Source organism: Porites lutea, chromosome 6 (genome assembly GCF_958299795.1).
Source record: "Porites lutea chromosome 6, jaPorLute2.1, whole genome shotgun sequence".
NCBI classification, from domain to species: Eukaryota; Metazoa; Cnidaria; class Anthozoa; order Scleractinia; family Poritidae; genus Porites; species Porites lutea.
The window spans coordinates 23,131,414-23,144,651 of record NC_133206.1 but is presented as its reverse complement, the minus strand read 5'-3'; the positions used below and the strand labels follow the sequence as shown (position 1 = coordinate 23,144,651).

Here is a 13,238-nt window from a genome sequence, read left to right as displayed (position 1 = left end):
TTGCGCTGATATTTTATTTGATCACGGGCTCAATTCGAAGCCCCATAGCTTTATAGAAAATCTATCCATCCTAGAAAATTCGGCAATCACGTGACCGTACACCGACCACCCGACCTTCCGTCTGTCCGCACCACAGCCATACCAATGTTTAATCTCACACTTTCTAGCTAGTCGGGGAGCCTGCAACCTGATATTGTACATCCATGTTTTGATTAATTGACAGCTGTCAAAGCAGTGTTTCTGCTGACCAGTATCGCCTGACCGAATCGCGGGCTCAGGTATCGACCCTCTGAGTTCGAGTAATATTTTAAAGGTATCCGCTGACAAGTTGCTACTTTTCAAATGATCGCAGGCTCAAGTTCAATTTTTTTAAAATGCATATGAAATAAGTCGTGTTTCATGAGCCACACTTTTAAAATGTTGATTTCGAACTGATCCCGGACACGAAAATTCAACCGGCTTTTACATTTACATGCAGGGAAGGCAATCGCTTTTGACTTTTCTCACTGTCACGCGTTGATCACGATCTACGTCCAACTTTTATGTTCTGATTGGTCAAAATTTGACAGGTGAGTTTATGCGGAAAATTTATGCAGCGTCTGGAAACTTGCTTACTGATAGCTGGGGCTGACAGAGTTTTGTGTCATCTTGTGATGTTTTAAACTGTCTTTTTCTACTTGGTGTACAAAATGAAATACAACTGCTATCAAGATTGTTCTGTAATTCGTGGCTGGTTTGTTTATTGCGCTTTTTGTTGACAAATGCACCGCTTGTCAAAGTCATTGGAAATCCGATTTCGGATGGCATCGTTTTCAAAAATGAGCTTACCCACTTGCCCTTGCTTGAGGCGTAAGAGGGTTGAAAAGTCTCAAGCGATTCTGTAACACTTGATGACCTTCAGAAGCGGCATCTCGACTGGTAAGCCTGAGCCATTATTGTTTTTGATGTTTTTTTTTTTCGGTTTCCTGAAGTCGAGCGTATGGTTTATGCGGCTTAAGTTAAAACACGAGCAATGATCTAACCTACAATAGTATCAGGTTTAAAAAGCCTTTAGACATTTTTTGACCCGCAAATTCGAAGAAAAGATTCCGAAGATTATTTAGTTATGATTTTGGTTGTAAACAGAAAGCTCTGAGCGATTTTCTTTCCTCGAGTTCATCTTGAAAAAGAGCGAACACCGGGAAGCCGGCTTAAAACATAAATAAGCTTATGCTTGCCTGACTCATGATTTTCTGAGACACTTTACTCTCAATACTTCCTTCGTGAATGAAAATTATTGTCTCTGTACATGTTTCACCGAATTAAACTTATTTTATTGATTGTTAGTAGTCCCTCTCGCAATTTTCATCGCTGCACCGGTTGTTTGCAGTCGAACATAAACATGGTATGTAGGAATACTCAAAACGCCGCGCGTAAATATCACTCGCTTTTAAAGATTACACATAACAAAATCATACACAGTTTAATGAATAAAGGGAAATAAAACCTAAACATAACAATTTCTCTATCATGTTGAAGCGTAAATGGTAATTCTATTAATTGCACTGAAAATTTGGTGCCTGTCAAAAGTGAGAACCCGTCCGGCTGGCCGAATAGTGATTTTGGGAATTTTTTTAGCGTTTTCATTAAAAGCCCATAATTATTACCCTGCATATCACATAGGACCAGATTTTTCTAACAGAAAACGTTTTATAATTCAATGCTATAATTTGTTGTGCAAAGGAAGCGCGTGCTTTGATCGTCGTGGATATTGAATGAGTGCAAATTCTCTTGCAAAATTGTGAAAAACTGCAGAATTATAGGTTTAAATAGGGCAAAAAAGAACAAATTCTGTCCGAGGTATGTGTACTGTTTACCTGAGACGTGATGAGAAAAGTATGTTTAAAAGGCTGGTTTACACGCCACCAGATTCGTCTTCAAGATTTACTAGTAGACTAAACTTGTCGGACACAAAAAATCCGGCCTGATTTTTATTTTGGCCTCTCTTTTAGACAGAGGAATGCAACGTGTAAATTGGCTGCCACCAAGGACTATCGTGGCGCATGTGTTTCTTAAAATTATATTTCGGGGTTGTCCAATTATCCATAGTCTCTATAACGGAGCAATGTTGAGGGCCTCCCAGGGGGGGGGGGGGGGGGTACATCTTCCCTTGTTCCCTAGAAAAAATTGGAGTTTTTCCCTTGTTCCCCAAAAATAAATTAAGATGTTCCCTGAAATTCACTTTCATCAAGTTCCCCTGTTCCCAGAAATTCTGTTGCATGTTCCCTTGATCCCCAGAAATATTAATTAATGTTCCCCAGAATTTCAATCATATTTCAGTTTTCGATGGTCAGTATTTTCGTAAGTTTTACCTCGTTAGTCATAGTAGAGATAATCCTCAGCAAAACGCCTCTTTCGTCTCCTTGATGAATGCCGCATCACTGAAATGACTGAAATATTACTGAACTGCACTAACCAGTAATGAATAATTGAAGACATTTTTTTTGGTATCATAGTGCTACATTGTGTCTCGATTTTCAGTACCACAAAATATTAAAATAAATACTTCTCATTTTAAAAGTGATATTTTCTCATTCATCTTATTGGATGGTTGTCTGAGAAATCAGGTTAACCTGTACAGTAGTATGAATAAAGTCAAGAAAGTCTCACTTGGAGATATTTTTATGTACGCTCATAAGTGTAGCATTGAAAAATCAGATCATGACTTACCTATCATCTCCCTTTGATGACTAATAATCTGTGGTAAAGCAGTCTCCCACTGTTCTTGCATGTCAATTTGAAAAATTCGTCCTTTAGGCCACTCAGGTAGTTTTGGCCGAAAGTCTTTTGAAGACAGCTGAATTTTGAACTTAACGATTTTTAGCATTGCACATTTCTCCTTGATGCCAAATCCTTTCTGCAAGCGGCTTAAAACTGACGTAAAATCTTTATCTGAAACAGTCCTCATACCGAGTTCAAAACACCATCTTTCTGTGGGCTTTTCATTTCCATTGTGATAAATTGCACCGGTAACCGGTACAATTACCGTTGTGTCTGATATATCCGCAGATTGAGCTTGAATTTATTCTGTTTCCGTTGCCATTTATTAATAAATGGTTAGCGTTTCTAGACATGGAACACCAAAGAGAAAATTACCATAAAAATGGCGGTCCACCCGACGGAGTCTCTCCCAAGGTTCCCACGCGTTCTAAACTCGTCCCCAGTCGTCACCAGTTCACTTGTGAAGATTAGTCGCCAGGCTTAGTCGTCGGAAATGCGTGAAATTACAGAAACGTCGGAAACGTCTTCATAAACAGTTAATGGAAATCTCTCCAAAAGTTAGAAAATGGTCGAAAGTCATTGTTCCCTTGTTCCCGAATATCCCTCAACAGTTCCCTTGTTCCCTAAAAGTTATTTTGAAATATCCCTTGTTCCCTAAAAGTAAATGGCGATGTTCCCTTGTTCCCTAAAACCCCTGGGAGGCCCTCAATGTTGGAGAGACTGGTGAATGCCACATTATGATGCTACAGCTAATGCAAATACAATACACGAATAGGTCTATTTGTTTTCCAGGCCTAATCTACTGTGGTCGAACATGATTGCTATTTTTTGGTGTACAAATAAGACTATTTAATAGCTCCATGTAAAATTTGTTTCACTCTTGGACGGTCCAATTCTGATTTTCTCTTAAATCACTCAGCCTTTGCCTTAAAAGTCAAATGAATGTGCCCTGATCTGTGGATTACAAGTTTATTGTTTGATTTAAATTATGAATTTATTAACGGGAGCTTCGCTTTTAGCCCTGGCTAAATCTATATATTAGGGACCTTTAGCATTAGGTTTTTCGTGGGAAACGGCAAACCGCAAACCGCAAAATGTCACGTGACCACGGCCTTGCGGTCACGTTTGCAGTTGGCAGTTCACGTTTGAACCGCAGGAAGGGCTTCCAGCGGTAAGTGATTTACGGCAAGGTTTTTGCCACAAAAAATTGTACAGCCTCGCGTTTAAAGGTATGAACTAGCTTTTTGTATCCGTTTGCGATGTGTTTGTTGGATTTTTGATCTCGAATCAATGAATTATTGCTGATTTTTGGGCGATTAAAGTGATGCACTTCGACTTGATGAAAACAACATGGCGCCCATAAACAATGAACGCGTAGTTCAAATCAATTTTATATTCCTTTCTGCCGTACTAACAATGGAAAGTATTCTTTTCCAATCCAGAGTTAAATTTTTTTTTCTATCTTGTTACTAAATTCATAACTTAACTCAGTCTCTGTCTGGTTCCTTTTTTTAACGTATCACTCCGCGAATATCATTTTATTTTGCTTATTTCTTTTAGACTGGGGAGCTCAGGCTTCATAAAGCCTTCTGGTTTCTTCTGGGCTCCCTTGCAAACTTACAATTCCTATATGTATTCTTGTATTGTATTGTATTTTGGCGAAATAAAAGTGAACTGAACTGAACTGAACAAATTGAACTGAACGCCTTGCTAAAGTTTGAAATCTCGCAACGCGAAACTGCAAACGCGTAACTGCGGTTTGCGGTTTGAGGTTTGCGGTTTACCTGATGCTAAAGGTCTCTATTATATAAGAACCTGCTCGATCTTGCTTGGCTAAACAGACTCTTGTATTTTAGGGTATTAAAGTAATCCACAAGGCTCTTATTCGCCGGACGGTGTTGGTGTTGGTTGCGCTTTTCCCACAATATGAACGCACGGAACAAGCTATTCAGAAGGAAAAAGGGTATTTCCTTGCGAAACAGTAGAGCAAGACGGAATTGACTGGTTTTGATATAGATTCTATTTGGCTGATCTCGATGTTCAGCCTCTCTGCTCACTGCAACAAGAAAGTTAGAAAACATTTTTCCCTCCCTTCCCTCCCGTTTTGCTCCACTTTCATCTCCCGGATGGCGGGTGTGCCCTCACCTTTGCTGGGATACATCTTCTCGTGTATCTGGACTCTCCTAGCTTGATATGCTTAAATGAAATAAACGGCCACTCTTGTGGCCAAATTTATCCCAAACTGGAATTGTCATTATTGGGTATCCCAGCAAACAGAGCTCACCCAAAGCAAGACTCCACCAACAGCAATAACTGACTCAATAATACTATCTAAAGGAACATGGAGCATAAAAGTTTTAACTGCCGCACTTTGGCAGCCATCTCAGAACAGTTTTCTGGTGAAACCGTCTCCAATAAATTGACGTCTTTAATGAAGAAATGGGGGCAGTTTGCCTGCCTCAAGTAGCATTCCAGCCTTTTGAGAAAGCAGATCAGTCTGAAACTCAGACATTCAAAGCTCCAGTCATTTGGATTAGGGTGGGCCTCATACTCATACAACATAACTGTTTTCAAGTGATACGATGTTAATTTAACCCACTTCTTTTCTTCTCTGAGAGCCTTCATTATACGCAAAACTTGCCTGCGGCAACCAATTGCTTCCCCTTGAGCCCCATGAAGTAACAGCTTTTTTTCAGCCCCCGAGAAGGACAGACGCCAGAACAGCTCCTTTTCCTGTTCTCGAATATTTATTCCTTTTGGTTGCTTTGCAACGAGGTAACAGCCCTCTCCCAAAATTTCTAGAACAAGTCGCTGATTAGGCCAACCTAAATGAAAGTAGGGAGATGAAAAATCAAATAAATAATAAATAATTTTAATTTCAACATAAATTGTCCTGCTGATGTCATCTTTCTAAGGAGGCTTGTTTCTGCAAATGAATATTACGTAACCCGACAGTGTGTACCTCTCAGATTTCAAACTCACTTAGTATGGTTTTTCATGCCGGAATTCAACGTCATGTCTTAAATAAAATTGCTTTTTAAGAATAATCGGTTATTTGTCTTACTGCGGAACAACAGAAAACTGAGCAAGTTACCATTTCTGGGCCTTATAAACCATTCCACAGCTTCTTTAGGCCAGTCGACGCATTTGATAGCCAAGGTCAAGTCTACAGAATACTCTCGCTGGTTACGCACATTGGTTATTTGCAGCATTACTGCAGGTCCATGAGACTTTACAGCAACATATCTGAATTTGATACTAATAAAAAGAAGCAGCCAGTTAATTTATCTGACGGGATCAAAACGTTATGCTAGCATATTCAAGGGGGAATTATGCATCAGTCAATTCCAGCTGCGTCCAGGCCCCCCCCCCCCGGCTGACCCCCGGTCATTAGCATTTTTTTTGCCTTGGATGGCAAATTCCCGGGGGTGGGGACTCTTCAGCTGTCAAATCCCCGGGGTGGGGACGAAGAAAGAGGGCAAATGCCCGGTCCTCCTTCAACACTGCAACATTTTTCATTGATTGCACAGTCGAGTAGTGCCATTTAAAGCATTTTAACGGGCGATTTTTTGTTTAAATTAACGTCTTCCTTTGTAATAGTGCTATTCTAATATGAGACCTTTCGTCGCGACGACACCAGTTTATGGTTTTAGTATTGTTATAAAATTATTGACATTTTAAAAGGTAATAGTGCGCTGTAAAGTTAACTGCTATAAATAGGTTTATAAATATGAAAGGATGTTCTTCTAATAAACTTGATTCAATAACCAAAAAAAAATTGATTCACGTCGATAGCTCCCGAGTTTCGCTACGTAATTCTGGCTTGATAAGCAATGAAGAAATGCATGGATAAAATAGAGAACATGCCTCTACAAACCTCTTCAATTTTTTCCCATTCTTGACAAATGAGCCAATCTGCTTGTTTTTCAAGTAAAATCCTCTGTGTAGTCATATTCTGATAGGAAACCGCGTGCGTGTCAAAAGCTCGGGGTTGGTCCCTGGGTTGGCAAATGCCCGGTCCCCGGGCAGCGCAAAATTTGGAAATGCCCCACCCCCGGGACTGACAGGGCGGGCAAATACCCCGCAATAGCCCGGGGGGGAGGGGGGGGCTGGGCGCAGCTGAAATTGACTGATGCGTTAGTCTAGACAAAACAGGTTGATAAAACAGATTGTACTAGAAATTAAATTCTCTCTGTATCTGTCCCCTGCTTTTAATCTTTGTTTATAGAGATATTTCTGACATACGAAGACGGGTTTTGAAAAAGTAAATAGCTTTCAGCCTACAACCTCATATAACCCCCTTAATTATGCTTTTCATTCCCAAACACATTTTTCGAGTGATGAATTATAACCTCACTGTGGTGTAACAAACTGTCCGTTAACAACAATCAAGTTATCAGGTGGTGTTGCGGGTAATATTTGGCGGCTATGAAATACACGGATCAATTTAGTAAAACGTTTACAAGTGTAATTTACAAGTGTAGCCATTGTTCTAGAGTCCGAAAACAATAGCTTCAATTTTAAAACTTTTCCAATTATAAAGTTCTATTTAATTGATCCCAGGTTCGCTTCCCACTCGAATTCGCGAACAAACAACTAAAGCTCTCTTTACTGCATTTAATTTGCCATTTAACGCTATTCAGACCTGGGGAAAGCATTTGGAGCCTCCTCTCGCGAAAAAGTTGAAAAACTTCAAACCGTTTAAGCTATGACCGTCAAACTTAACGACTTTTCCTAAATATCATCTGGGAGCATCGTGAAGCTTACGTAAACCTTGAGGTTACCATGGAAACGTAGTTTTGACAGCCATGTTTTTTGATTTGCACTTTTCCGACAAAAAGGTTTGTTTTCTATTATTACCAGTTGATTTTTTTTAAACTTAATTCAGTATCGTTTTATCAAATTTATGATGACTGTTACGATAATACAGGTGTTTTAACGACTAATTTGGAAAAAAAAATCATGAATTTTGAAATGCCCGCCGTGGCAGATTTCTATTTTCAACAGTATTTATATTTGTTTCGGAATTTCATAACTTGTAGATCGTTTGGCTTCCTAAGCATCCTTTTATAGGCAGATCATCTATCCGATTACCTTGATTTATACAGGTTTTAAATGAAGACGAAATCGGCAATTAACTACGGTGATTTAAAAATGGCAGATCCAAGATGGCGGATGGTCTTCCAGTTCCTTCTTTAATAAAAAAAATGACGTCAACATGACATCACTGCTATTATTAAAGATTATTTATGTGTTGCCTAACTTCTTGATCTTATCAGAGACCTTACTCTTTCAGGTTTTTTCGCTGTGTGGCTACATTTAGGGGAATTTGGATTTGCCATTAAATAGAGAGAAGTGTGGCAACGAATACGGCGACATTAACGAGAACGACAACAACAAAAAAAGCCGATACGTTTAGTTAAAAAAACACGTGCATCACGCTTAATTTTTTTGGTAAATTTCTTACCCACCGTCGTTGCACGACTGCGACATCAAACGTCCTAATTTCATGCGCCCGCTTTAGGAAGTACGTGAACACAAGACAAAAAGTTTCTTTTTCTTTTTCTAAACTCAGATACGGTCCTTTCGAACTAAATCCAGAAAACTTCGCCGACATTTGACAAATTAAATGAAATTGAATAAGATCGATGAAGTTTGAAACAGTGCGAATTTTCTTTTTAGGTGAATTTTCGGTTTGTTGTCATCCAAAAATGTTGCTACCATGGCAACGTGACGCAACGACTCCTCCTCTCTATTCAACAATACAACGCCATTATGAGTCCGATTACGTCATTGTGTAAATCAAGTTATGCTGAGAAGTTAGAATTGATGAGTACATTATTCTGTGAAATTTTTGTAGTCGTAGCATAGCGGTTTGGAAGTTGTAGCCGGGAGGGCCTCCGGAGGCCCCGCCTCCCGCGGTCGCAGAAACAGAATAAAGCCCGGTCTGAATAGGGTCAAGAGTGATTATCTTGCTTATAGGGTCAGATTTTTTTTCAAATTCAATTTTTTTTGCTAATATTTTTTCTTTGACTCTCTATGGTCGCTTTTCCCCGGTCAGTGTCGTTTAATTTTCCCAACGTCTAATTTGGCCTATTCGAAATAAGGCAAAGGGTGTTTTCAAAGGGTGGGTTGTTGTTAAGCTATCAGTCGGGATAGTAAAACCACTATTCCATAAAATAATAATGTGTCGTAAAACGGTTTTTTATAATCTATCGAGAGAAAAAGTACTATCAATATTTTCTATCCTCTTTTTTTATACACACGCGGCAATCAGGCTCTCTATCCTCCATGATCCTCCCCTCTTCATATTTGGTCTCCTTTTCCCAGTTGGATTCTGAAGAGCTTTTATGGCATCTCTGACTAGCCTTGCGAATACTGCTTTGACCTTTGAGGCATTTAACATTCCGTGGGCATCAACACAACCGTCTCGCTGCCATTCCGTTTTCTTACCAACATAAACTCGTGTATAACCTAAAGGCCAAATAAGAAATACTTTAAAATTATTTTGTTACTTTTCAATGACAAGGCCGTAATTTAATTACGACTATATTGCTGGGGCCTGTTTACCAGGCCAGTGTTGCTCAATAGCGCTATCCGGGGTGGGGGGGACTCCCCATATGAAAGGGGTGGGGATGCTCGTCGTCTCGCTTAGGGGTATAAATTTCGGATACTGGTCTCACTTAGGGTGTTCTGTGCAAAACGCCATCCTATTTAGCCGTGAAGGTCTCGTTTAGGGTTGTACGCGAAAAAATATAAAAATATACATATTGTCTGTGTTTTAACATGGTCTCTTTTAGGGGTCAAAAAAAGCTTGGGCCCCGCCCGGATCGGTCTCCTTTAAAGGGTTTAATTCAAAATTTCCTACGAGCATCCCCACCCCTTTTCATATGCGGAGTCCCCCCCCCCCCCCCCCCCCCCCCCTGGAGCGCTATCGACCGGATAAATCACTATCTAGCGGATAAGTATTAGGATAACCAATTGCGCTATCCCGCCATACATTGGCTAGAGATTCGGGATAACGCTATCCACCCTTTGAACAACTGGAGCCAGCAGACTAAATATTAAACGCACACTGAATGCAGTCAATACAACGGTTTCTCTTAAAGGTCCTAATTCACTCAAGAAGCCTATAAATGCAGCCATCAGTGCTAAAACGTGGAATATCTCAATACGTACTGGATAAATCATGAGCGCCGCTCAGCCGGGCTGATCTGGGAATTTACATTGACGAGTCGATGGCGGTAAAGCGCAAATAGATAAGACGCGATTACTTAACCAGACTTGTGAAATGATCTGAAATGAATGAAACACTCAGTAGAGATTTGTCAAATGAATGGTGACGCCGCATATGAAAGGTCAACTCATTGCACTTTTATTTCAATGATTAATCAATATTTTCATCTGAGTTTACGTAGATGCAGATTGTGTTACTCAAATACTATCTATTGATTGGCCGTAACTTTACGAGAACGGCAACAAAAGCAATTATAGCCCTAGTTGGCAACTGACAACAACTTAACACGTGCATCACGCTTTTTTAGCCTCATTTCTTTTTTGTCATTAAGCGCACGACTAGGAAATTTTACGTCTTAGTTTGTTTAAAAGAGACAATTTCCGTTTTTCTTTGCCTCAACAGGCCCGGTTCAAACGTCGAACTTTACCTGTGCCGAGCCTAATTATTAGGTTCGGCACATGTAAAGTTCGACGTATGAATCAATTAGGAACGGCACTTTTGTATTTGGGTCGACTCTGCCGTTCTATTCGACAGAGCTTGTCGAATAGAACGGCAAAAGATCGACTGCGATTCAGACGTCGTACTTGATATGTGCCGAACCTAATGCATAAATTATGTTAACGTATTTCAATATAACCGTGCCTCTGATTGGCTATTTAGTGGGTTTTGGCGCCTGTGCTGACAGAACTCACAAAAGCGTAACGACGGTTACGGTCTGGTTACCAGTTCACGTTGTAGATTTTTAGACTGAAACGGCTGGACAGCTCAAAACGGTCTTCTAATAAGTTGCTTTTCTTTATATCCATAAAGAAATCGTAATGTAATTTAAAATTGATTGCCTTTACTTTATTTTGTCCAAATATCACGATCACGATCTCCTCAGCTGTCTCCTTGCCATAACAGAGCACAAATCACACTAAAATCCAAACAAGAATTGACGGTTTATTTCCCTGTTTTAAGCAGTGAGGATGATATTTCTTTTCGCCACGTATTAGGTTCGGCACATGTAAAGTTCGACCGTCTGAATCAACAGTCAAACTTAATAGTTTGCGTCCACCTAAATAGGTATTAGGTTCGGCACATGTAAAGTTCGACATCCACTAGAACTCGACTCCAGAAAAAAAACTGCTCTCCTAAATGTGCTTACTAAGGCCCAGTTCATACGTCGTGCTTCTGCCGTGCCGAACCTAATTAATATTGGGTTCGACAGAAGCACGGCACAAGCACGACTTCAATTCAGACGTCGTGCCAGAGTCGAACTTAATTCAGGGTTCGCACAGTAGTCAGTACAGCGGTAAGCGGTGACGAAAATGGCGCCGCACTGTAACCTCCAGCGTAAATTGCTACTTGCAAAACTCTTACAAAACTCGAGGAGGAGAAGAAAAGAAATGCAGCAGAAAATCCTTTTCCTTTTGACCGACAGGCGAATGTTATTATTAGAAGTTTTTTTTCTTTTTGCTCTTCTTATTTCTTCCGAGAGAACCACTGCTGATCGATCATGTCGACGGTTTCCCCATAACAAAGGATGGTTCGAAGAAGTATGGAACACATACACTGATCAGATGTTCAAGAAAACGTTTCGTGTATCAAAAGCCACCTTTAATTTTATCCTTGGTCGTATACAACACGATTGCGATGACACTGACTCAACATCGCCGATCGCTTCCTCGTCTTCCTCTTCATCTTGTTCTTTATAGTCAGCTAGTGGAATATTTTCTTCAAAAGGTAGTTCGTCTTCTGATGACTTATCGGACTCTGCAGCACTGCAAACCAAGGAGGAAGGAGCATGCAAACTTGCGCGGAAAGCCGCCATGTTTGTTTTAAACCATGCTCGACCCCGGCCCAGTGCTTACGCTTCTGATTCCTGGCCGTCATGCGCAGAGGAGCTCTGGGGTAATAAACAGAATCAATGCGCATGCTCATTGAAGGACATTTTTCCTCGAAGCTACTCGCGGGACACGCAAGATAACAATTCCCGCGAAAAATACATTTCTGAAATTTATGCATTTAGTTCGACACGGCATAAGCACGACGTCTGAATCGCTGCCGTGCCAGAGTCGTGTAGCACGGCAGACCTTGTCGAACTTAATTGTTGTGCCGCACTAAATTAAAAACTTTGATTCAGACGTCGTGCTTCTGCCGTGCTTATGTCGAACTTAATTCAAGAATTAAGTTCGGCACGGCAGAAGCACGACGTATGAACTGGGCCTAAGACGCTTCCGGCACTGGATTTTGACCTTGATTTTTTAAATTTGAAAGACTTAACCGACAACACTCGGCTCTAACTATGTCTTGAATTTTGGATCAACTTGCATAATGAAGGATTTGCTTTAAAAAAAAAAAAAGCTTTGTATATAAGGCAAAGAAGCACGCTCCTCGAACTAGACTTTTTCTAGAAGTTAACTGTTCAAGTATATAATATATGCAGTATCATGGAGATAGCCTGTGTACAGACGTCCCCACTCCCGCAGGAAAAATCGGGAGAGGAGACGTCTGTGAATCGCCGTCGTTAATCGTGTTCCGGTATAAATTTACATAAATTATTTTTTTGTTCTTTCGCTGACAGTTGAAAAGGCACAGGTAGGTCGAAAAATAGCTCTGGCGTCTGTGCACAGGCAAGACGAAAATCTTCATGTTGAAGATGATTACAGTCAAGCCATTAATGTATTTATTATTCGAAATTAAGTTGAACCGTTGGTGGTTGTAGATTTCAGATTAATCTCTGTGTGTATTTTTGCATGCTTAATGAACCGTGAATTCACACGCGATTTAGTTAGAAAATATCTACCAGCTCAGTTTCCCTGAATCCAAAGATTTTCAATCTGACCAAATGCAGAGAAGTTCTCTTAAAATATTCACTGCTCATTACGCATACAGGAATGCCGATTTAAATTTGACACCAGTTACGGCAACGACTAACGGATTCACTTTTTCAAATAATCAATTCATTAATAGAATCTTTTTGGGGTAAGCTTGACCCGCGGCCTTGGCTGTTAACGTTGGATTTTGTATGCCTTCTCTTTTATTTACAATACCGAACGGTACAGACAGATGCACCAACCGGTGCAGCAGACATCGGTGGTCTTACCTTCTCATGTCTTTTCGATAGAGCCGTAATACAAATACCGGTAAACAAATATGAATGTCCACAAAGGCTGAGCTTTTCCCCGGGGAATCTATTCTGAGGTTCATTCACCAATCACAACACCGGAAATTATTTGCGTCATGGCATTAACATTAC

At 40.3% G+C, this 13,238-nt stretch overlaps 3 protein-coding genes across 4 annotated transcripts in view; 1 reads left to right on the top strand and 2 right to left on the bottom strand.

Moving 5' to 3' along the window:
- LOC140940293 (potassium voltage-gated channel protein Shal-like) overlaps positions 1–13,238 on the bottom strand; it is a 399,369-nt gene that overhangs the window by 252,308 nt on the left and 133,823 nt on the right. The window lies entirely within an intron of this gene.
- Positions 1–13,238, top strand: part of LOC140940297 (apoptosis regulator BAX-like) — a 276,596-nt gene that overhangs the window by 174,623 nt on the left and 88,735 nt on the right. The gene's annotated exons all lie outside the window — the stretch shown is intronic.
- Positions 5,092–11,810, bottom strand: LOC140942045 (cyclic GMP-AMP synthase-like receptor 1). Its single transcript, XM_073391035.1, has 4 exons — positions 11,621–11,810; positions 9,027–9,234; positions 5,855–6,018; positions 5,092–5,585 (listed from the first exon to the last, which is right to left on the bottom strand). The coding sequence occupies exons 1-4, from the start codon at positions 11,808–11,810 to the stop codon at positions 5,092–5,094; spliced, it is 1,056 nt and encodes a 351-aa protein (XP_073247136.1).

What these genes read in the sequence shown, in the direction of transcription:
- LOC140942045 (XM_073391035.1), bottom strand. Translation starts at nt 11,810, where the DNA reads ATGGCGGCTTTCCGCGCAAGTTTGCATGCTCCTTCCTCCTTGGTTTGC. An exon ending in ATAGAGAGCCTGATTGCCGC is followed by an intron (nt 6,019 to 9,026) that starts GTGTGTATAAAA and finishes TCTTTTTATTAG; the next exon opens with TATCAAATTCAGATATGTTG. An exon ending in GTTTATAAGGCCCAGAAATG is followed by an intron (nt 5,586 to 5,854) that starts GTAACTTGCTCA and finishes ACTTTCATTTAG; the next exon opens with GTTGGCCTAATCAGCGACTT.